The 26,660-nt window shown below is 39.5% G+C and overlaps 1 protein-coding gene across 1 annotated transcript in view; it reads right to left on the minus strand.

Moving 5' to 3' along the window:
* Positions 1-26,455, minus strand: part of NTSR1 (neurotensin receptor 1) — a 151,321-nt gene extending 124,866 nt beyond the window's left edge. Inside the window, exon 1 of the mRNA XM_072110950.1 lies at positions 25,764-26,455. Coding sequence (XP_071967051.1) covers positions 25,764-26,453 — 690 coding nt within the window. The 5' untranslated portion in view covers positions 26,454-26,455. The remainder of the gene's footprint in view (positions 1-25,763) is intronic.
* Between the last annotated feature and the right edge of the window lie 205 nt (positions 26,456-26,660).

The following is a 26,660-nucleotide window of genomic DNA, read 5'->3' on the forward strand; positions in this document are numbered from 1 at the left end:
CCCATGACAGCTGTCCCCATATTTGCCCCATTTTTGTGGGGGTCCACCCTACAATTTTTTTCAAGAAAGTTAATGTTTCCAGTAATAAATATATACAGCAGCAATGAATATATAGAGCACCCCAGTAATTAAATATATACAGCTCCCCCATAGTAAATATATACAGCCCCCCAGCAATGAATATCTATTCAGCCCCCCAGTAATGAATATATATACCTTCTCACAGATCGGTTTAACTGTCTGTCTTGCTTAGAGTCTACAATTCCCTAAAAAACTGGCTGAAATATACACAGAGAGAATGTCAAATTGTGTGAGATGTGGAATAGAGGGAGCTGATCACCGTCATATATTATGGTATTGTCCTGGAATTGCTGAGTTTCCTAGTTAGGTTACAACAGAAATTGGAAAAATTTTTGGTATAACTGACATATATAATATGAAGTCATGTTTATTGAGATTGGTAGATACAATATGTACAAGACAGCATAAAGTGAGGGTTGTGAAAAAAACTGTTATTTTATGCTAGACTTTGAATGTCATTTATCTTATCTATGTTTGTTTTGGCAACTTTTTGCCTGCTTTTTTCCGCCTGCTTCTTTGGTCATTTATCAATCTCACTTTTTCCTTGTGTTAAATTTGATTTTTTTCAAATCTCTTTTGGAGACATCTTTTTTACAAATGTCGCAAAAATGTTGCACAAATGACTCAAAACACTTATTTTCCATTTTCTATGTGGTGGATGGATAAGGAGCAGGAAGGAGGAATTTTTGTTTCAATTTTTTCCCTATTTTTTATGGGGGGGGGGAGGGGTGGTATAGTGGGGATATATATATACGTTATATACATATACGTTAGCTGCTCTGCTGATACTCCTGGTTATAAGTGACTTACTTATATTATAATTTTGTACGTCTATTTATTGGAAAGCTATTATGTATCAGTATAAGGCCATTGTAGGTATATTTACTGAAAATAGTTGTATCAGTGTGTTATACAAAAATTGTACAAAGGGGAATTTTTATTTTATTTCTAATTTTATTTCTAATTTTTATTTCTAATTTGTAAAATATAATTATTGTTATATTTTTTTTACCTTGTAGTGTCTAAAGAATTCAATTAAGATGACATTTTTAAAAAAAAAAGATAAAGCAGAGGTATCCACTTTTGCACAAAAAGCACCTTAATAGGCCATAATTGCCACATAAACACAAGTGTACCAAAATTGTATCTATTCAATGAAGATCCAGTATCAATACAGACCAATCAAAGGTAATGCGCTGGAAAATACCACCACAGTGGCGTAACTAGGAGAGGCTGGGCCCCATAGCAATTTCGGCATGGGGCCCCCCTTCCACTTCCAAAATATACATAAATGTGTGCCCGTCCGGCTATAGCCTGGCAGGCACACATCGGCGCGCTGGAGAGGAGGAAAGGTGATCGCGGCTCACCCCTCCCCTCTCCATACGTTCTTGTGAATGTACCCCTACATGGACATATTTATACAAGTACACAAATTTATATACTGATACATAAACACCTTTATATACTTATATACACATAAAGTTCTACACGTATATAGTCGCACCCATATACATACAAGTATACACTTATACACACACTTACACATTTATGCACACATATACATTTATTCACTAATACAGAGTGTATACAAACTCACACAGTATATACACTGACCAAATATACACATACATACAGTATAAAAAGACCAAATACACACATACTGCATATACATACAGAATATACACACATACAGTATACACTGACCAAATATACACATACATACAGTATAAAAAGACCAAATACACACATACTGCATATACATACAGAATATACACACATACAGCAAATACACACACATTCAGTATATACAGCATATACACACATACGGGGAATACACACATTCAGTATATAGAGCATATATATATATATATATATATACATACTATATGCACAACATATACAAAAAGACACATACTATATATATATATATATATATATATATATATATATATATATATATACACACACAATAAATACAGCATTTGCATCTATGCATATATAGACAGTATATTCATATACACAATATACACAGTATGTGCATATATACACAATATACACAGTATATACACAGAATATACATATACACAGTATATACATATATACGCATATACACAGTATATTCACAATATACACAGAATATACATATATACAGAAATATACACAGTATATACATTTATATACACATATATACACAGTATATACACATGTACACACAGTATATACACATGTACACACAGTATATACACATGTACACACAGTATACACACAATATATACATATATACACAGTATATACATAAATACACAATATATACATATATATACAATATACATATATATACAATATACAATATACATATATATATACAATATACATATATATACAATATACATATATACACAATATACACAGCATATACATACCTTTTAAGATGTTTGGATGACCACCCGGCCGTGGCATCAGGCGGGTGTTTCCGGTGGTTGTTCGGGCGGGTGTTCTGGCGGGTGTTCGGGCAGGAGGGAGGGGGGGTTGGAGTGGTTGCACATCCGGGATGGGGGGGCGAGGGCAGAGGGTGCGTTCGCTGGGCGGGAGGGCAGAGGGTGCGTTCGCCGGGCGGGAGGGCAGAGGGTGTGTTCGACCGGGCGGGAGGGCAGAGGGTACGTTCGCCGGGCGGGAGGGCAGAGGGTACGTTCGCCGGGCGGGAGGGCAGAGGGTACGTTCGCTGGGTGGGAGGGCGCGTTCGCCGGGACGGGGGGCGTGGCGTGAACTGTGCCGTTGGTGGTATGTGTCAGCGGCCAGTGTGTTAGGCGGGCTGCGGTCACCTGTGCCGGCTAAGGGGGGTGGCTAGCGGACGGGCGGGTCAGGGTGGTGGCGGGTGGGAGTTTCAGGGACTCGGCGATCCAGGATAGGTGGGTGGGCCAGGAGAGGGGCAGTAGCCGAGACACAGAGGGAGGGGCCCGGGGACACGATCTGTCAGGGACCCGGCAGTGCATTCCCAAACCACTTGGCAAAGCACTGCACACAGGGTCCGTGCATCCCCGGGCCCCTGAACCTCATGGGCCCCGTAGCAGCTGCTACGGCTGCTACGGTGGTAGTTACGCCACTGTACCACCACAACAGTACCCCCAACAAGGGTTTTGTTGTCAGCTTTCTCAATGGGGAAAACCCTATGGGTCAGCAAAAAGAAACTGAAAACAGTCCATACTTTTTCATTGACTATGCTGGGGAACCAGGTTAAGTGCAGTCACAAGACTATTGCGAGGAGGTTTACATTCTACTAACTGAATACTTTTTGTCCAGACACAGTGAACTGTAGAAGAATATAATAAGGCCTGTAAGGAATAGTAAGGCTACAGGAACCTTTGTCCCCCTTGTCATCTGCAGTCTGCACACAGAAGTAACATAAATTAGTTTTTGTTTGTAAATGCAGAACAACCCAAGCTTTGTGCCCAGACCAGAAAACATATGGCGACTGTTGTGCTTTTTTTTTTAAAGAAGCCATGTAAATATTAATTAGCAAGAGAAAAGATACCAAGGGATGATTTCAGCTTTTAATCAGATTTTTGTGTGCACATAATCATAAGAAATATAAAACCACAGCCCGCTCACACATGAGGATGGGGGAGGGGAGTGTGAGCTGTTGTAACGTCTGCTTAATGAACATTTTATAGGAAACAGAGAGGACACAGAGTCGCTGATTTATTTAGATATAACTAACTTCTTTTAAAATATGTAAAGGGAACCTGCCATCATAATTTTCACCACTAAACCTACTTACCACTAAACACCACCCTCAGGTAGGGTATGAAACATGAACATAGGCTCCCTTTAAAACTTCTCTGAATTGTCCAGTGTCCCACCAATACTGGAATGAGTGGCCATACTACTATCAGGGTGACAATGGTCAATTCTAAGCAGAGAGCTCTGAAGGATAAAAATAAGCAAGTTAGCCGGGGACACTAGAGTGTGGCTTTTCTCTCCAGAAGGGGGGGAAGTATAAGGTACATCATCACAGGTCAACTACTAGGTGGCAGCTGCTAAAGGTAGAAGTAACAGTCCACAAAAATGAACCTTGCTTTAACTACAAAAGGATGAGTTAAATCTGACCAAGCTGCGGTGTCAAAAATAGTCAGTAAAATGAGTTATATGGAGCTAATAGCTCAAACCCTGACTCCTTTAACTTTGTTTAGACTATGAAGATCTCCAATGAAGTGGATCCTCCAGATGACTTCAAGCTCATGACAGATTACTTTGACCTATATACTCTCTTTTGTATGTGTGGGGGGAGTTGTTCGGAAGGTAGAAAACTGCGGCTTAAGTGTTCTTGAGCATTTTACAACAGCACCACTTTGTGTGTATACTAATCATTTAAATGTTGTGCCTCAAGCAAGTATGGTAACTATCAAGCTTAGTGTACTCCTGAATGGGAAAAAGAGAAAACTAGAGTAAAACAGTTTGTAGTAAAATTGGTCTGAAATACTCTATCTTTAAAGAGAACCAATAAAGGCCCCCATTACATGCCTTTCATGTGTGATACCATCGGCTACTAAACCTATTGGGGCTCATTTACTAAGGGTGGAGGGCTGCATTTTCATCGGACTTTGCACCTTTTTCGGGGATTAAATGGCTTGGAAAGGTATTTTACACGTGTCTGTGCTGGGATTGTGTCACACGCAATCGTTTTCTGTCGCAGCTGCGCTGCCTTCCATGTGACACAAATTGGGCGGTGTACCATTGGACGATCCAACTGATTTGGACTGAGCGCGGAATTTAACTTTCAACTTATGTCGCAAGACAATGCACTTAGATGCACCACAAAGAAGAAGGTGAACTCCATCGGACCTGAGCAGGGAAGCGACACATACAGGATATCAGGCGCACATTTTATTATCATTGGACAATGCACTTTCGGTGAACTCCATCGCACGGGAAAATAAATGTGCCCCATTATTTGAGCTCCTGTGCTATTGAGTAACTGTATCTAAGCCTGTCATGTGTGATACTGTCTGCTTAGCTTCTATTTCTAAGATTAGTGGACGGATGCAGTATGACAGAACCATCACACCTAATGCTGTCACTTTTATCTATTTTCAGGCTAACAAAAAATAGTATTTTCTCCATCAAATACTGCACCCTCAAGTGATTGCCAAAAAAGGATTACATGATTCTGTAGAAGAGGAAATAGATTTATGACTTGGAACATTCAATCTCTTGCTACAGACAACATCGTGCCTCGGCCATATAAAAATGCCTTCTGAGCTGTATTGCCCAGGGCTGCATGTAATAATCTCTGCAGATGCTCGGCAGATGTCACAATGAAGGGTTGAAAATGTTGGCAATGTCCTAAAAACTCTTGATGACATATAGAGAGACAGAATAAGATGTGACAGTCAAGACATTACCAGTTAAATAAAATTAAAAGGGGAGAGAAACATCCAGCTGTTGTTGTGAGCCTTGCAGCGCTGGAGTGCTGGGTTCAAGTCCCAGGTCAACATCTACAAAGAGTTTATATGTTCTCTCCGTGTTTGTGTGGGTTTTCTCCAGGTCCTCCGGTTTCCTCCACACTCCAAAACATACTGGTAGGTTGATTAGATTGTGAGCCCCATTGGGGTCAGGGACTGATTTGACAAGCTGTGTGCAGCGCTGTGTAATCTGTGTGTGCTATATAAATAAAGGAATTATTATTTATTAATTATTAAATGGAGAAAGGGTTGTTTTAAAGCATTGCTTATTGGTTAATCCATATGGTTTTTGTGTGGTTTTTCAAATGGATCAATAAAGCTGCAGCAAACCTATGGCCACCTTCAGCGTGTACACCGGCAAAGCTCCTTGTACGCTGAATGTACACATCTTACACTGTGATATATCCTTAGAATGAGGGATAAAATATGACTTTAATTGAGCTAAATAAGAAATATTTCTCCTTATATTGGAATGCCAATCATTTCTGTATGAACTGGATGTATGTTCATCCACAAGCTAGAAGTTTTGGTCCAATCAACTGTCCTAGTGTCCTCTCACAGTCTACAAGCTGGTGACCTTTGAGTCTCCTTCCTCCTCTCCCTACGATCCTGTTCCTGGCAAATAAAGGTGATGGTCGCCAATTTTCATACCCCTTCTGCTTCCTCTAGGGCTATCACTAATTTGTTTTTGGTTATTTTTGTAGATTCTTTTCTTTTCTGTCTATCTTGTCTCTACCTGAGCACTAGACGCTGCATTTAGTGATATACTTTACAGCTGCCTTATGGCTTAGAGATAGCTTAGAGTAACTGGCTATACGATGCAGTATACATACACAGAAAAGAATATGTGAACATTTTTGCAGATGAATCCTTGAGCATTTCTTATTATCAGTTAAGACTGCTTCAGCTTCATAGCTAAAATATTCTGGGGACAGATGTATCAGCCTAGATTAGACCATAAGAATACAGAGATCCTGCACAAAGTCCTGAGATAAGAGCCTTCAAAGAGCAGGCCAGCTTCTTCTACCAGGCATGTGGTTCATTTAAGCTTCTTCTGCAGTTGATAATCCAAAAAGCTCACAGGGTCCTCAGCTCTGACTCATGCAGAAGTCTCTCCCTTTGATGGCTGTCAAGATGTCTTTAAAGACATTACAAAACTACACGCTTTTCAAAAACTCTTTGTGGGAAGGCTTATATTTATAGCATTGCTTTACACCATTGGTGTAAGAGTTCTGAAAACCCAATATGCTTATGTACTAATCAGGGCAAACAGTATTGGCAGTACGGTAGTGAAGGCCCAATCAAAGTGCTGGATTCGCTTAAAGGGTTTTGCCCATGAAAGAAAATATTCAAATTTCAATCCCTTTATGATGTTAACACGATAAAGATAATTTATCCCTTTACTTTACAATTTTACTTAGTTTAATAGCTTTTTTTTAGCTCTTATCACTCCCTAGGCTGGTCAATGCAAAATTCCAGAGTGTGGGCGGGGACTCTCCAAGCAGACACTTCATGATTCCTGAAGTGCTGTGTGCAGACATTATGACTAGATTATCATGGTACAAGGTTTATATACACTTTTATTTACCTTCTGAACATTGTACTAGTATCTGACACATAGAAAGAGAGAGGAGACATATCAGAGATAAGAGATGATGAGATCAATGAGATGCATATTACCCACAATGACACTCTCCAGCTCTTGCTACATCACACACTATCAGATCTGATGTGCCTCCGCTTTCCCGGATAAAGAACGTATTTGCCTGTAGGTTTTAGCTCTCCTCTTGCTGCTGATGTTTGCCAGCAGGAAGTCAGTGTCTGTGTATTAGTGAGAGCTCTGTCCTGGAATGAAGGGGGAAGGGGCCATTGTAGAGAGCAGACATATCTCTGCTCCACAGCATCAGACAGAAAAACCAAAATGACTGCCCACCCTAAAGTCAGAAGATACAGGGGCAGAAACCAGGGGCAACTGAAATTGTGTACAGCAGGACTGATAGAGACAGGTTGGACTTATATCTGTGAAATGCTGCATATTTGTTAATAACAGTGAATTAGAGAATGTGTTATCCTGAGTACATTTAAGAAACTTGTCTTCATGGGTAACTTCATTAGTAACTAAATGAATCAATTGAACTTGCATCTTTAAAGCGTGTGTGTGTGGGGGGGGGGGGCAGGGATGTAGTGAACATTTTTTAAATATACTGCATTAAAAAATCTGCTTAGTTTGTATAAAGGAGATGCATATTCCAGGCTGTATAGTGTGTGTCTATTAAGGCTGCATGAGCTCACATCTAATCTCCCCGTGTTTGTTTAACCCCTTAAGGACGCAGGGTTTTTCCGCTCATTTCTCACTCTCCAACTTCAAAAATCCATTTAATTTTTACGTGTACAGACCTGTGTGAGGGCTTATTTTTTGCGTAACAAATTTTACTTTCCTGTAATGTTATTTATTTTAACATGCCGTGTACTGCGAAGCTGAAAAAAAATTCCAAATGTGGAAAAACTCTTGTGGGCTCAGTTTTTTCGACTTTGACTGTGCACTCAAAACAACACCTCAGCTTTATTCTTTCGTTCAGTGCGGTCGCGGTAATACCAAATTTATATAGGTTTTATTGTGTTTTAATACATTTTCAAAAATTAAACGAATGTGTACAAAAAAAAAAAAAAAAAAGTTTGCCATCTTCTGACGCTAATAACTTTTTCATACTTTGGCGCACGGAGATGTGTGAGGTGTCATTTTTTGCGAAATGAGGCAACGTTTTCATTGCTACCATTTTGAGGTCTGTGTGACATTTTGATCATTTTTTATTTCATTTTTATGTGATGTAAAAAGGTGTAAAAGTCGCATTTCGGACATTTGGGCGCCCTTTCCTGCCTCGGAGGTCACCGCCGGCCGTAACCGTTTTTATATTTTGATAGATTGGGCATTTTGGGATGCGGCGATACCTAATATGTTTGTGATTTTTACTGTTTATTATGTTTTATATCTGTTCTAGGGAAAGGGGGGTGATTAGAATTTTTAATATTTTATTAATTTTTTTTCTTTTTTAAACTTTTTTTTTTCTTTTTTTTTTCACTATTTTTTTAGACCATCTAGGGTACATTAACCCTAGATGGTCAGATCGCTCCTACCATATACTGCAATACTTCTGCATTGCAATATATGGCATCTTTGCAGCACATTCATTACAATGAGCTACTGGCTCATTGTAACGAATCTGCAGAAGCCATGTAGCCTCGTGTCAAAAGAAGACCCGAGGCTACCATGGCAACCGATCGGCGCCCCCCGATGACGTTCGGGGGGCGCGGCGATCACAATAAAGATGGCGGCACCTGCGCGCCGCCGCTTTTTAGACGCCGCCGGTGACTTTGCCGGCGGCAATTACATGGTTAGTAGCCGCGATCGGTGCAAGCACCGACCGCGGTTATTAGCGATGTGGGTTTTCTGCAAATTGCAAAAACCCCCACCTTTGTATGAAGAGGACTCAGCCCGTAAGCCCTCTTCATACACTCCTTATACCTCTGCGCCGTAGAGCTACGGCGCAGAGCGTTAAGGGGTTAAATAGTTTTGGCAGTGAGGATTAACCCCTTTACTTTCAGCTTTATGCATAGCATACTACAGCCAGGGAGAGAGCAGTAAGGTAGCTATGATGAAGAGTATGGATACTCGAAACGCTCAGCTGTTATATATGGAATAAAAAAATTTGCCTGTGATGTTTTAACATGATAAAATAAAAGAAGAAATTTTATTACAAAGTGCTGGATTTTTAACATTTTTTGAAGCATGTATTGCCCCCTAGAACCAGAGAGCATATCTTTTGGACTTGGACTAATGTGGGTCAGAGCACAAATACTCACAGGTGTTAGCTGCCTTCAAGATGTACGATACTCCTTCTTTTCTATTGCTGTTTGAGAGAGCAGGAAGGGTTAACACTAACTCACAGCTGTGTAAACAGGAAAAAAGAGGAGAGAGAGATCTGCTTTCAATCCTGTAGACAGATTTGCCGTAGCAAATTCATAAATGTATATAAATTAATCATGTCCCCCTCTTAGTTGGTTACAGCATCCAAATAATACCTGTACAGATGATTCATATGTATCATACAACATTGGCAGCGGTATGGTATTTTACAACTGATGGGGCACATGGACTTATTGCTACAGCGGCTGGTTGATTAAACATTATTAAGACACTAAGTAGTAACTATGAAGTGTGCTTAACTTTTTAGCTCTTTTTAGCTCTTTTAGCCCCGTGGACCTATACCATTGTTAACCTTAGCAACCAAGAACAAAAATAACTACATTATGAGTAACAACATTTGGTTGGATTGGATTTGGGGACTGTCCCATTGGATACAAGTGGTCCATTTTAGTAGTGGTAGAGAGTGGGCTAGTCAACCATATAGACTATGAGTTATCTTTAATTTAATTTATCTTTAATTTATCTCTTTAATTTATTTGTCTGAAGTGTCTGTATCTTTCTGTAATTGCAAGTCAAATTAGGAATACCAATGACTTGAATTGGGGGTAAGCAAGTCTCTTAGTGGGGCTAAAAAAAAGAAAACCACACTTTCAAAAGTGTGTGAAAAAAATGTAAACATTTTAAAAAAAAACACACGTTTAGTATTGCCACAACCCAAAAATAAAAATAATATGTCGAATAGGCTGTACGATAAACACTGTAAGAAAAAAAGCCAAAAATACAAAGATGTCATTGTTCTGCCTTTGCCAAGATGGGCGATGCTTAGAAGAGGAAGATAGAGGGCATGGGGCACAGAGAGATTAGCAATTGTATAGTCTATTAGAGTCTGGGGTGCCCTATATGCTATTGTAATTAAGAGATGGTTCTTTTGATCCCTTCACAAAGAACAGAGTTTGTGAACCTAGCCTATCATTGGTGTGTCAGGGTTGATACTTTGGTACTTATAGCTTTTTTAACTATAAAAAGACAGTGATCATTGCTGTCCAGTCTGCTGCGGGAAATAAGGTTAAAGGCGTATATAGCCATATGCATCTTTCTAAACTGTGTCTCTCTCCATGACTTGCTTATCATTGCCTTCCTTCAAAATCTTGACCCAGTAAAGTTAAGACAGGACCTGAGTGGCGGGGTTAAGCTGCAATTTTTTTTGCCTTCATCGACTTTCATCATATCAAACATTTTTAATCTTGGGATATCACAGCGTATCTGAGGGCCTTAGCTGTTGAAAGGTACATATTGCCTTCCATACCATCTGCAGGTGTGTACACTATAATGCCTCAGATAAACATATCTGTACACGGAGATTCAGCTGCAGGTTTCCTCCATAGTACCCCAGCAACAGGTATCTCTTAATTGTTACTCAGCTACAGTGATATCCTCTATAGTACTTTAGATACTATAGATACTTGTATATCTTTTTGCGATTAAGCAATAAATGTCTCTTTTACAAAGTGTTAACAATAGGCAGCAATATATTGTCCCTTCGCTCCAAGTGTCTTAGTGTAATAGTGCCTTAGGTATCTTTATCATTTTCACTCAGCTCTAGGTCTGTGCGTTATAGTACCTTATGGTACCTCATCTAAAATAGCTTATATGAGACCTAGAATAGCTCAATGCGAAAGGGCACAAGCATCACATGGACATACATGTACTTCTCTCATGTAACTTACAGCTGGCGTCCTTATCTATCCCCTTGAATTGAGTTGATGCTGGCATCTTGCTCTTTCTAGCACTGTCTTCCATATCACACAATCTCCGCTCCAAGACCTTTACAAGATGCTAACATGCCCAACAAAACCCTGCCCGATGGTGCTGTTTTATCCGGCCTCTGATACAGAAACCTCTCCTGAGTTAATTACTTCTGTTGCCGCTTAATCATGATGTAAATCTGTCTCTTTGATCATGGATTTAAGAGACAGAAAGCAATTAACACAGATATGTCTATTAGATATAGTAACCCTGCACTGAGCCCGATTACAGATCGTAAAGTGTAAAAGCTTAGAGATAAGCGCTACATGAATTACAGCTTAGTTACTCTAGCTTCTTCCATCTTACTGTCTGATTGGGAATTAACAGCTTTGATGGATGTGCCTGGCCATTTGTGTAAGTCATGTTACCTATTGTCCCCTATGTAGATGGTTTATATAATAAATGGAAGTTTGACTATGTTAAACTGGTGGTCCTGGGGATGAAAAAATTACAACTGTCAGAATCAGTAGAGCCACTATTAAAATATTAAAAGAGTTGGAGTAAGTGGTTAAAGGAAACCTACTATTTGATTTGATGCAGTATGAACCAAACATACCTTGAAAATGTTGTAGCTACACTCATGCAGGATCATATCTTGTTTAATCCCTGAACTGAGTAGTTTTACTGAAAAAACATTTATAAAATTATGATAATGAAGCTCTGTCGCTCCTGGGGCTGCTTCGGCGCTTCTCCTCTTACCCTAAATATGCACTGCTTCAGAGAATGCTGTATTCACTGTCTTGTCCTTGCCAGGTAGAAGTAATCAATCGCTGCACCATCCCCCAGCTGCTGTGTATGAGTCATCCAGTTCCAGTTGATTAGTCCTGTCTGAAAAGTTCAGGAAGCTCCATGAAACATGGAAGCCAATATGTATCCAGCTTTCCCAAGGTCCTGAATTTTTTTTTTTTTCAAATTAACTAACCCCTTTAGGACCTGACCCGATTTTTTAAAATCTGCTATGTGTCCCTTTATGAGGTTTATAACTGTAGAACACTTTAACATATCAAGGTGATTTTTGGATTGTTATTTTGTGACATTTTGTACTTCACCTTAGTGGTATATTTTGATTGAAATGTATTGCATTTATTTATGAAAAAATGTAAAATTTGGTGATATTTTGAAAAATTAGAAATTTTCTGATTTCTAAATGTTATGCTCATCATACAATTAATTCGACATCCCAAATTCATTGATAAGTAACATTAACAATATGTCTGCTATATGTTGACATAGTTTTTTTAATGTTATTTTATTAGGGTGTTAGGAGATGAACAAATCAACTAGCACTTTTCTAGATTTTCACGAAAAAGTAAGATTCAATTATTTTAGAGGCCTATTCATATTTATAGGGGTTTTAAAAGTTCTATTTAGTATAAACTCGCCACAAAGTACCACCTTTTTAAATTTCACCCCTTAAAATATTCAAAACAGCCCTTGTTAAGCTTGTTAACTGTATAAGCATAGAACATGATATAAAACAAAATAGAGGTTCTATACAGAATTTTTGAATTTTGACAATAAAATGTTTATTTAGCCCTAAAATTTACATGTTCATGCAGGATAAAGTGAGAAAACACATCTCAGATTTTGTTGGACCCATAAATCCTATCAAAGAAAAATGGACCTATACCAATACATGACAGAAATGCAGGTGCCATAGAATAGCAGGGCACAAATCAGTATACAACCAGCCTCTCAGAAAACTGACATTACCAATAAAGAGAAAAACAAATTGAGCACTAATGGTAATAATAAAACCACAATTTTATTTAATGCAATTAACCCCTACGGGACTCAGCATCTTTTGGCCTAAAGGACGCGGCCCCATTTTTCAAATCTGCCCTGTGTCACTATAAGTGGTTATAGCGTGGGAACGCTATGAGAAATCCAGGGGATTTTGAGATTGTTTTCTCGTGACACATTGTATTTCAAATTAGTTTAAAAATTTGGATGAAATCTTTTGGAAAATTTCTTTGTTTTCAACGTTCTAAATTCTCTACTTTTGAAGCAGATAGTCAAAGCACCCAAATAAATTCATAACTTACATTTCCCAAATGTCTGCTTTATGTTGGATGTTTTTTTAAGATTCCACATATTTTACTAGAATGTTATGAGGCTCAGAATTTAGGTATCATTTTTCACATTTTTTGTAAAATCACCAAAATCCGTACTTAGATGGACCTGCTGAACTTCTAATTGACACTGCGAGGCCTAAATAATAGCTAGATTCATAAATGACCCTATTGTGGAAACTACACCCCTCAACGTATGAAAAACCACTTTTAAGAAGCTTGTTAACCCTTTACGTGTTTTATAGGGGTTAAAACAAAATGGAGGTGCAGTCTGCAAATTGTAATATTTTTTCACAATACACTCATTTTGGGTGGAAAATTAAACATTTACAATGGGTTAAATGAAAAAAAGCTCCACAAAGTTTGATACCCAATTTCTCCCGAGTACACCGATACCCTATGTGTGGTGGTGACCTGCTGTATGGGCACATGGACGGGCATAAAAGGGAAGGAGGCGCCATCCAGATCAGATTTGCTATGTCACATTGTACAGGCTATAATTTTTTTCTTTTTTTTTTATTGTGGACCTATAGGGGCTTATTTCTTTTACCACATGAGATGCACTTTTCTGGTACGTAATTTTGGGGCATCTATAGCTAATTGGTGAGATTTAATTAACTCTTTGTTGGTGGAGGAAATGAAAATCATCAATTTTTAGGAAAATTTTTACGTGTTTATTTTTGGCCATTAACCATACCATAAAAATAGTATATTATTTTTATTCTATGTGTCGCCACGATTACGAAAATACCTAATTTATATATTTTTTATTTTTTCCCATTTTTACTGAATAAAAAGTAATTAGGCGAAATTGTTGTTAATTTTAGCATCACCGACTTTCATATGCATAACTTTTTTATTTTTCACCTCACAAATCTGTTTAAGGGTTTATTTTTTTGCGAGAATGATAGCTCTTTTTAGTAGTCTTATTTTAGATTGCGTAACTTTTTTAAATCACTTTTTAGAGCATTTTTAAAGGGCATTAATAAAAAATCATCTTTTTTTCAGAGAGAGTTTTTTGAGGTTGTTTTTTATTGGGTTCACTTTGCGGATCTAATAACGATTCTGTTTTATTATGCAGATTGTTACGGACGCAGGGATACCAAATATGTGGGGGTTTTGTGTATTTTATTCAATTGTACTGAATAAAAACTAATTTGGAGAAAATCTTATTCATTTTAGCATCACCATCTTTTCATATGCATAACTTTTTTAATTTTTGTCTGACAAATCTGGTTAAGGGCTTCTTTTTTTTGCGAGAACAGTTGTTCTTTTTAGTGGGCTTATTTTAGAGTGCATAAGATTTTTTAAATCACTTTTTAGAGCATTTTTTATAGGGTATTAATTAAAAATTATCTTTTTTCGGAAAGTTTTTTGCGTTTTTTTTCCTCCGGCGTTTACCGTGCGGGTCCAGTGGTTAATGTGGGACGCATATGGTTATCAGATTAGTAAATTGATGGGAAAATAATGGAACCAACATTAGTAACTGCATGTCCCTTACATTTTATCTCTTATAAGTACTGCTTATAGTGCTATTACCATGGTGCAATGCCATGATTTTGTTTTGCTATGTTAATGTTATATGTGCATTATTATATTATTAGTGTTATATATATATCTGTATGTCACTGGCCCACATTTATTATTGGAGACGCAGCGTGTACTACGTGCAGTTTGCCATTTCTTTTCCTAGTGCACTCAGTATAACAGGCATGCAGCACAATTGTCAGAATTGCTGACAAAATTGTGGTGCACGGTGCAAATCTCCTCCGGAACGCCTATTAAGGTGCAGGATATTGTGTTGCGATGTGCATAGTGCAGCTGCGAGACAATACTGGCAGAAGCCCAACATAAAAACACGTGCAGAGAATTTACACATGTATTTATGTGCACAATTCACCAGAAAACTACAGCACTATGCCATTGTCCAAACTAGTACTGTACATGTGGTACCTAACCACTTCAAAAGACTATACTGAACACTATGATTTAGGGTATTTTGGTAGGAATAAGTAAATAAGTCATCATGATATGTGTAAAGAGAACATGCATAGAACAGTATGCATGCATGGGAGGGTGGAAACTGGATGGAATTGTGTTGCCTTATTTTCATGTGTCCTGCAGTATTCTTTGTGCCAGACTTTTTATGTCTGCCTTTCCTCCTTTTGTCTTTTCTCCTGCTGTGACTACTGCAACAAATAGTTGATAATGACTTGACTACGGCACATAATGTGCACTTGCCCCCCAAAGCCATCACAGCTGTGAAGAAGAGATTACTGCAAGCTTATGCATAAAGATAGAACCTTTGAATGTCTATAGATTTATTTATGCATACTGCTATTTATAGCAGACTCACTGATGATATGCACTGCAACCATTACATTTCCAAGTGAATGCTTTACCATTATAATTATCAATGTCATTTGATATTGAGGTTTATTATGCCAAATACAAATAGTGCCCACTCACAAACTGAGGCTGCTAGTACTCTCATGTATCAGCCTATATGGTGCCACACATTTCATTTATTATGTATCCCAAAAAAATAGTAGCCAAACGATCCCTCGAGTCCCAGTATTCCCCCACCTCTCCCCTGATCAATAGTAATGTTGTCGTTAAAACTGCATTGGTATGGGATCCGACCAGTCCACCTTGTTTCCCATAAACCTTGTGATAAATTGACAGTCGGCTTGGAGAAACCATATAAAGACAGGTTTCTCAGTAACTTTGCAGTTATGCTTTAAACTATTGGGGCACTTTTACTATTGGGGAGGGAGGTATGGGTATAATAAACAACTAGGGCACTGTGACTTGGCTATTACAGGTCACTGTAACTAAATTACTGTGGGGGCACTGTTACTATATATTTGCTACTCCTGGGTTCACTGTTACTATGTTTGGTCTACTGAACAAGTTGGGTACTATGGCTTGGCTACTGTGGTGGCACAATGATTCGGCTACTGGGGGGCACAGTAACTTGTCTACTATGAGGCAATGTGACTATGGACTATTGTGGGGCACTGTAACTAAATTGGCTACCGTGGGGGCACTGTTACTAGGGTTGGTGTAATAAACAAGTGTGACTTGCCTACTGTGGGAACTGTGATTTGGCTACTGTGGGAACAGTGATTTGGCTATTGCGGGGTGCAGCATCTTGGCTACTATAGGGCAATGTGACTTTGGACTATTGTGGGGACAGTGTGACTATGGGCTACTGGGGAGGCGATATTACTTGGTTATTATGGGGCACTGTGACTAAATTAGCTACTGTGTGTTACTATATACTGGCTACTGTGAGGTCGCTGTTGCCCCATTGGTGTAATAAACGAATGGGGCACTGTGACTTGGCATCTGATTTGGATACTGAGAAGAATACCCTAACCTGGCTACATGGGTGGCACAGTGACTTGGCTACTGTGGTAGCATGGTGATTCAGCTACTGGGGATACAGTGACTTGGCTACTGTGGATTAATGTGACTACGGACTATTGTGGGGCCAATGTGACTATGGGCTATTGTGGGGGCTAATGTGACTTGGTTATTGTTGTATACTGTGACTAAATTATCTACTGTGGGAGCACTGTTACTATGGTTGGTGTAATAAACAAGTGGAGCACTGTAACTTGGCTACTGTGGGACAGTCTGATTTAGATACTGAGAAGGACAACCTGACCTGGCTACGTGGGAGGTAGAGTGACTTGGCTACTGTGTGGGCACTGTGACTGTGGGCTACTGTGAGGGCAATGTGACTCTGAGCAACTGTGGGGGTACTGTTACTACATTGGCTGCTGTTGAGCCCTGCAACTATAGCCCGACAATACCCCAAAATCACGCATAGACACCAGTTTGTGAGTACACAACTATTTATGCAAAATCTATTACTTGGTACAGTGTGAACTAAGTTTCTGCTAACAATACTACTAACAACATAACAGTTCGTAACTAAGCATTAGTGCAGATGCTACTACCAATGGCTTTAGAATAATCTTGAAATTCTCTACATAACTAACTATTCAACTAATAAATACTCATCCAAGCCTGTGTAAACCTCTTGTGTATGTGGACACCTATATAAACATAAATATATGAACATATAACTGTGTTCTTTATAAATAAGACCTCTCAATAGTAAGGCCCTGCTTAGTGAAGTGGTGTGTATCCCAAATAAATAAATAAGCTATTTTTCATACATACTGGCCCCAATTTAAGCCTCAGTGAGGCAAACTGCATTGTGTGTAGATTATTGAAGACCAGACTGGTTAGGTTACTGATAGTGGATTCACCCATATAAGGGGGGGTTTATCTGTTGCAGACAGGGTCATAGTACACAGGGACGTCACAGGGTTAGTTTGCCACCATTTACCCAGTCTGACAGGTAACGCCAAGTCTGGTTGTGGTTGTGCTGTTTTTGGACAGGTATATGATAATAATGCTGTGTTTTAAGTAAAGATACTGCAGAATCATTAATATAGTCTACAAAGCCAAGAATACTGATACATTGGACCGCAGAGTAAAGGACTGGGTATTCATTTCTAATTTAACCTAAAACAATAGTTTATATAGCCCAATGGCCCACATTTGTTATGCATTTCGATGCATATTCGCAGCATTCACCACATTTATGTCATCAAGTCCAACACAATTGTGATGCACACCCCTTAAACTGAGTGCACCAGAAAAAAACTGGTGCACTCAGTTTAAACACTTTGGGCGTGCACAGGTTGCACCAGATCAATGAAGACCATGCGTCGCTCCTTCATTAAACCAGTGCACTCATAGTGCAGTTTAACTCAATTTAAATAAATGTGGGGCAATAGCTTCTTCATACACAAGCCCAGTTATTGTAAATAGATCAATTACCCATTACCTATGAGTAACCACTACCCCCTCATTAGAGCTAGTACAGCAGACAGTTTTCATGTCTTCATTATATGTCTACCATTTAAAATATAAATAAAGAAAAAAACATGGATTGAAAAAGTTTTATACTTTGACTGCTGCTGTGCACATCTCATTGGTCTATGTGTGTGCATGTTCATGGTTCATTGTGTTAACGCTTGCATTGCTAACACATTGTTAACACATACGTTGACACACGTAAACAGTCACACTTTGTAGACAAAAATGTTAACATCAATTTAATTAGGCAAATCCCTCTTCAGCCACATGCGACTGCTCCCTTTCAGATATCTGGAAGTTATTTGTGTTAATCTGGCACCTGGTGCTTATTTCCCTAATTATCTGAAATAAAACTATTTTACTGGAAGCCTAACTTTCCAGTTTTCACTGACTTTTCAAAACTGGTGTGCCGTTCCAAAGTGACTGAAACTGTCCCACAGCAGGTTCTCTGGATGAAGGTCAAAGACTGGCCCTATCAGCCATAGCAAGAGAAGTTGGTTGTTCCAAGTCTGTGATTTTGTAGAATATTGCATATTTACAACATCACAAATGCATTCAAGACCCCAAAAAGACTGATCACCCTCAAAAGACAAATGCAAGAGAGGACAAGATAATGCAGAAAAAATCCACGGGTAATTGTTTCAACAGTGTAGCTTGAACTGATCGCTAGACCAGTACTAAACAGGGTAAGGATCTGTCTCATCATACAGTGTCTTAATGTTTAGGAGCATTTAAGAACCTAGAATCCTATACAAACCTTAACTGAGTAGCATGGTGTGTGGATAGAGGAGAAGTGGTCCAGTGTTCATTTTAGTGATGAAAGTAAGCTCCATCTGATTGTCGACAAACTGCGGAAAGACTGAACCCAAAGTTTGTTTAGGTACTGGAGGAAGTGTCATGGTGTAGGGAATGTTTTCTGCATCAGTTGTTGAACCAATCATTACATGGCAGAGTGAATGCAAGTGTGAAACAGATCCTTCTTCTACAACATGCGGTTCCTTCCTCGTGTTCTTTATTCTGCCAGGATAATGCCCCATGTGTCACAGAAAATCAGGCGAAACTGTTCCTTGAAACAGAAAACATTGAAACAAGGAAATGGTCAGCCCAAAGTCTAAACCCAGTAGAAAACATCTGGAAAATCCTTGGTGACAAAGTTACGGTGACAAAAAAAAGTTAAAGTGACAAAAAACCCCACAACAGTCACTGTGGAAGAGCCTTGTAGAAGAGTGGACCAAAATCACACCAGAGCAATGTGAGAGACAACCCATAGTTACAGACAGACCCCTCTGACCTCTGGTGAAGCTCTCTGAATGCTTTACTATAGTCCTAGAGTGCAATAATCAGCTGTAAGGTGTCTGTAATGAAGCTTTATTGATATTCCTTGGTCCCATTACAGCAAAAAATGTTTAAACTCCAATTGTCACTGGGGCCAAATTTTTTTTGTCTGGATCGACAATTATAAAATATACAGTTTCGACTTGCATACAAATTCAACTTAAGAACAGACCTCCGGACCCTATCTTGTACGTAACCCGAAGACTGCCTGCAATGTCTTGTGGCCAGGATGTGCTAAAGTCATTCAATGCTAAAGTTTGGGCAATTCTTACCGATTGGAATCTTAACTTTAACCATAACTTTTCTTTTTGTGCTTTAGTCATTGCTGTTCATCACATTTTTTACAACATAAAGGCTTTGGGGGCTATTTATTTTACATCGGCTAAGTCCTCATGGTGTATCTGGCAGGGTCCTACTCAGCATTCATCTCTGTCTTGCCTGGCATACAAATAAACGCACATGGCAAATCATTTCTGCCCTGCCTAGGCTATGCAATGATATCGGTAGATCCAGACCTTGCAACTTTTTTTTGCAAAAGTTGCAAAAACCAAAACAAAATCAAACGCTAATTATCACCCTTTACGATAAATTAAAAAAGCAAAACCCAAAAGAACAAAATAGACTGGCGCAAAGTCCCAGACTAGAGATAACTGACCCCCAATGAGTCCCCCTTCCTTGTTTAACAGCCGTGTCATACGGTAAGTGTGATCACATGTTTCTTAAAGGGAACCTGTCACCAGGAGACCCATTTTTAGCACTCCCCCAGTCCCCACAGAGAATAGTACATACGCTGCCAAAGTGTTTTTGTTTAAAAAATAGGTTTTACAGAAAAAGACATATGTTATCTTGTACCTTTCATTAGCATCTGCTGTGTGACTAGGCAGTTGCCTATTGGGAGGGGCTGTAAAGGAAACAGCTTCTCCATGTGACCTTTTCAAATATATGAAAACACCCATCACTGGGCTAAGCGACACCCCCTGCTCCTCTACAGCCAATCCCGAGTGTGGGGAGTTATTCATATATTTGAAAAGGTCACATGTTTCCCAAGGGTGGCGGGGAACTGCTCCTTTCCAGACCCTCCCAATTGGCAACTGCCTAGTCACACAGCAGATGCTAATGAAAGGTACAATATAACATATCTTTTTTTTTCTGTAAAACCAATTTTTTATACCAAAACACTTTGGCAGTGTATGTACTATGCTCTGTGGGGACTGGGGGAGTGCTAAAAATGGGTCTCCTGGTGACAGGTTCCCTTTAAGTCTGACTTTGTATCGTGAAAACTGGATCATGGTAAAGTTTGAAGGGAGATTGTCTAAGGAGCAAAAAAAGTTGCACACGTGGCATGAAAAGTTGCAAATGAAGTAGGCCAAATATAATGTTTTGTGGCCCATGTATCATTGTGCATGGAGTTCCATCCAGGACACTGCATCAGACACTGTAACAGAAGCTGCTGTTTTAGCTGTGCTTGCAGTCTGCAGTGAAGATTTAGGACTAGAGTTGAAAGAACCTGATGTTTCCGTTTGGGTTCTGCCATTGGCTGGTACCTAGGAGAGTCAATTTGTTGTATTGGCCATGCAGCCACCAATCCAGCAATGTGTCCAGGTTGCGTGGGCTGAACACGAACCCGAATCGAAACATCGGATCCACTCATCTCTACTGAAGACTGCTCCAGAGAAAGCAAGATCATTGAGGGAAACGCATGTGCTGAGACAAATGCATTATACATCTAACTATGCATTTGGCTGATTTAAACATGTTTTTTTTTCATTGCTGGAAGTGTAAGGCTATATTCACACTGCCGTTGCCCGCCCGTACCGTACCGTAGCGGGCAACGGCAGTGTACGGGGAGAGGAGGAGGAGGTGAGCGCAGCTCACCCCCGCCCCTCTCCATAGGAATTAATGGCGCACGGCCTCGTATTACGGGAAAAGATAGGACAGGTCCTATCTTTTTCCCGGGTACGGAACGGTACGGTGCCGCACGTGTGCTGCACCGTACCGCTCCCGTAGGGTGCCGTGCGCCCATAGGAGTGTATGGGGGACGTATATCGGCCGTATATACGTCGGCCGTATAAACGTCCCCCATACGTTCGTGTGAATGTAGCCTAAGTGTAACATTTTCACACCTGCTTACACTGACAGCACTAAAGAAAAATGCTTTCAAACCAGCCAAACGCAAAGTAACATGTACAAAAAAAAAATCTGTGAACGCACCCTGAAAAGACCATTCAGCAGGTAACACCTATGGGTAAGTGGCCGGCTGCATGCAGGAGCTATAAATGACCTCAGTACTGCACCCTGAATGCAAACCATCCAGATATCTACATGTTATATATGCTGCACGTCTGTTGTTCATGTAGACATGAATAAGAGAGATATATCTCATACCTCTCTCTTGCATGTACAATATATGCAGTTATTACACTAAAAATGCTGTTAATCGAGCAATATATTAATCATTCTAGTACAAAAACACCCCTACAGGTAAACTCTTCTATTAACCCCTAGGAGGAGGGAGTATACGTGGGATTTGGACACTGTCTCTTCGTCATAAGCAGTGATAGCTAACATGGTAACGTAATGACACGCTGACACTGTGATGTGTTGCCATGGGGAAAAAAATAGTTATATAATCACAAATAAGAGAAATGTCAGGAACTGATCAGAGAGAGACATAGAGGTTACGAAGAAAAAAAAGAGAGACAGACAATGGTGTAATCTCCTATTACCTAGTCATATCTATCTACAAATCTGCTATCTAGATCAGCTTATTAATGAGATGTTTATCAGATGAATGAAGTGTAACCATAGGGGAATCCAGAACAATCTCATTGAACTATCCCTTCGGTTAATACAGCTTAAATAACCCTGAGTATGTAACGCTCACAAGTCTAAACAGTGTAGAGGGTATTTTCTACCCCTCTGAAGTCCAAATGTACAACTAATGCCCTACAGTCAGAGCTGGGACCATAGTGTGTAACAGCTGACTGAGGGAGGGGGCAGGTGTCACATGAACAATGATCCGCTGCTTACAACCTTTTCTATGGGTGTGTTATTAGGAGCATTGGGGGTGGCCGAGAAACCGCAATTTCAAGCTTGTGTAATTTGGGAATACAGGTGACAATAATCTGGGATGTCCAAACTGTTCTCAGGGAAAGAGACATGAACTTGTTGATTACTTACTGACCAACAACCTTAAAGGGGTAATGCTGTGATATAGTTTTTCTACTGTAAAATAATGTTCACTCACATTACCATCACCACATATACTGAAGGTCAATAGACACTTGTTACATGTACGTCATGGATGTTGGCTCTGATTCATAGAGCCACATCTTATCCATATAAACATTTAATCACATCTAAGAATATGATCTGTGAAATTTACTAAGCAAAATGTTTCAGAATTGATTGATAACATATCATGGACTCAATCCATATTAAGTATCGCAAAAACATCTCCTTTACATAAAACACATTCTACATTCATTTGTAAATTATAGGGAAGGTAAAAGAAGCAAACGCCCAAGGGTCTCAAAGACCTGGTCCCCTTCCAACTTTCCAGATGCTTTTTTTATTTTCATTGGAGATGAGGATAAATAAAGACATTTGAATGAATCCATTATTGTAGTTATGTCAGTTTTCTGGAGTGTAAATGTCTCACAGTTGTCGCTACAGCCAATTTGCACCATATTTATCAAGTATATCCAGATGTACAGACAGATTTATATAAAATTTAAGCACAAATCCTCTATAGTCCACTCCTGGCATAGGAAATACTGAGAGAAACTTTGCAACTTTAGTGAGACTTTTCAACAAAAAAGTCGCAAATCCACTGTACAACTTATAAGCCACATTTATCAAGAAGTTACAGTCTAATGCAAAATGTGATGTGCAACACAGCTCCTAAGACACTCTAAGACACAATGGTGGGTATTCATTGTTTGTGTTATAAGGTCTGTTTTGTTGCCGCACATATTGGGGGTCATTTACTAAGGGCCTGAATTGCGGTTTACCGGCGGGTTACGCAAATTTTTCCGTTTTGCGCCGATTTTACCTGTATTGCCCCGGGATTGGCGCACGCAATCAGATTGTGGCGCATCGGCACTGGCATGCACGTGACGGAAATCGGGGGGCTTGGCCAAACAAAAACCCGATGGATTCGTAAAAACATTTTAAAAAAAAAAGTGTCGCGGGACACACGCTTACCTTCACCAAGTATAGGATCGTGAACTCCGGCGGGCCTCGAGGAACTTCAGCGCAGCAGCGACACCTGGTGGACGTCAGAGGAACTGCCTTAGTGAATCGCCGGAGGACCCGAATCCACTGCAGAGAACGCGCCGCTGGATCGCGAATGGACCGGGTAAGTAAATCTGCCCCATATTGTGTGGTTTATTAGACTGGGGTTTTGGATTGTGGTGCAAGGGCTTAATAAATTGGTGCACAACATTCATAAAGGTGCAATAGAACTTGATAGACTTGCTTTTGGTTGGTCTAATTATGCACCAAAAATTGTGCAAGAAAGTGCCAGGAAATTAGAATTCAAAAGGTGCACCCAAACTGAGCAACAAAAAAGAGGATCTAAATTGTAGCGCCGACACATCATAACTATGACACATAAATAAAATACATCCTCCAATTGAATCACGCTTATCCCCAGAGCCAGGCATGACAAAAGCAGGAGATACATTGATGGCATATACATCAGATCTTGATGATATCTGAAATGGCAGGGGGCACCACTAATTCTTTTGTCCAAGGGGTTCCATTGGCCATGATCTGGGTATTATCTGGTCAATATCTCAGTATTGAGCTTGGGTTATAAGGAGGCTCAGTCCTCAATGTTAATTCATTACCTCTGTTTTGTATTTGTAGTAATATTTATTTGAGGCTACATAATGGATAAGTTTGTCAGAAAAAAAAATATTCCTTATTCTAGTTATCCGCAGATAAACAGGAATTGTTGCAGCATAATTTCCAACCACTGTAGACATAAACTATACAGATATATGTCATGTGTCAGATAATAATATTAAAATCTATCCTTACAACAGAGAGGATCAATAAGTTACAGCGCGCAAAGCACCAATCTCCCCTCAGCAATAGTTGGAGGCGCCGCTGCTGTGAGAGGAATGCAATTTATCCATTCTAAATCAAAATGTAAACGTCTATGTGGTTCAATAGAATCTCTTATTAGCCCTTCGGGGCTGTTTAAAGGGTTGTATTATGTTGATAGAAAATAAGAATCAATTTTAACCGACTTGTAGCCCTCTAGTTGTTACAAAACTACTCACATCATAAGGATCGTAGTTTTGCAACAGCTGTTGAACAAGTGGTAAGTCCTTTGTCTGTGGTCATTAGGTACAGGGATGTCAGAAGGTCCATAATTTCAATATTATAGACTTGACATTTCATACTGATGCAGAATTAGGAGGGCACCATAGTCTCCAGGAAATATGTAGAAGCATTTGAGTAAATGCATTTAGTATACTACATTCTAAGAAGTTATAGTCTCAAGAGCAAGTAGAACAATATCTTGGACAGATATGAATATTTCTCAATAAACATTTACAGGCTTCTTGTCCAGTAAGTATTTTTGGTACAAAAATACACGAATTAACAAATATGTAGGTTAAATGGATTGTCAGATGTCTTAAATAGATAAAATGACTTAACATGGGTAAACAGATAGGCAGAGGGACTTGACATAGATAGATTTACTTGACATGGATAGACCGACATTGTAGATAGTAGATAAACATACATAATAGGGGTAAATAGATAGAGGCACTTGACATTAATAGATAAACTTGACATGGATAGACTAACATTAGTAGATAGCTGATAAAAAAATACTTAACGGGGTAAATAGACGAACATAGATATTAGACATAGATAAATGAACCTGATATGGATAGACAGACATTAGTAGATAGTTGATAAACAGACTTAATAGAGATAAATAGACAGAGGGACTTAATTTAGGTGAACTTGACATGGACAGATTGATCAATAGATGATAGACAGAAAGATAAATAAATAGACATGGATACATACAAGACTCATATATTATCCATGGGATAATGAACAAAGCTTTAGGTGATATTACAAAATATAAATATGAACAATGATCTGTACCTTTCAAAAGACACATGTTGTGTTAAGAAGATGAAACTCTGAACTCACCTGGATGACAGTTTTGAATGAAGACATTTCCACAATACTTGTGCAGACAAGGTGATCTGGGTTCTCTATCCCTAAGCCATATTTTTCCCCCATAGTAAATATCATAGGGGTGGCCAGCAGAAGAGATGCCAGCCAAATAAAGGTAATGAGCTTCTTAGTTCGGCTCCTAGACATGATACTTTTGGCCTTGAAAGGGTGGCACATAGCCATGTACCTCTCCACACTGAGGCTGGCGATGTTGAGGGCAGTGGCATAGGTACAAGCGTCTCTTAAGAAGTAATAACCCTTGCACATTGCATTGCCAAATGCCCATGGATGGTGGACCCAGATGAAGTTGTACAGCTCTATGGGCATGCTAAGGAGAAGTATGAGAAGGTCGGAGAGTGCCAGGCTAGCCAGATGGTAGTGGACTGTGCTCTGCAGGTTCTGTAAGGATTTCTTCCTCACCAAAGTGTATGCAGTGATAGCATTTCCAGTGCAGCCAACTACAAAGAGGAACAAGTATATGATGGTCACCAGGATCTTTGAGTAGATGTCTGTGTTGACATCTAGGTCACCCTCAGCCATGATATGCTGGGTGCTGATGTTTGTGATGTTCATGACCAAGGAGGTTGGCACCACCGAGTCCTGAGGCTGAAATGACTGCAACCCATCCGCCAGAGGAACCTGGAGAGTTGTGTTATAGCGCATGGTGATGTCAAGGTAAAGATGGGTCTTGCAGAGTTTAACTCAACTGCTTCTTCAATGGTTACTTGAAGAGAGAAGATCCAGGTGAGCTTTCACAAGGGTGGATCAGCAGACAGAGGAATCTTTACAAGTGTTGACCATCTGCAGGTAAAGGATACTGCTGTTCTTCAGCCACCTCCACATTTGTGGAGATCATCAGACAGGACTTGT

Source organism: Engystomops pustulosus, chromosome 6 (genome assembly GCF_040894005.1).
Source record: "Engystomops pustulosus chromosome 6, aEngPut4.maternal, whole genome shotgun sequence".
Taxonomy (NCBI): domain Eukaryota; kingdom Metazoa; phylum Chordata; class Amphibia; order Anura; family Leptodactylidae; genus Engystomops; species Engystomops pustulosus.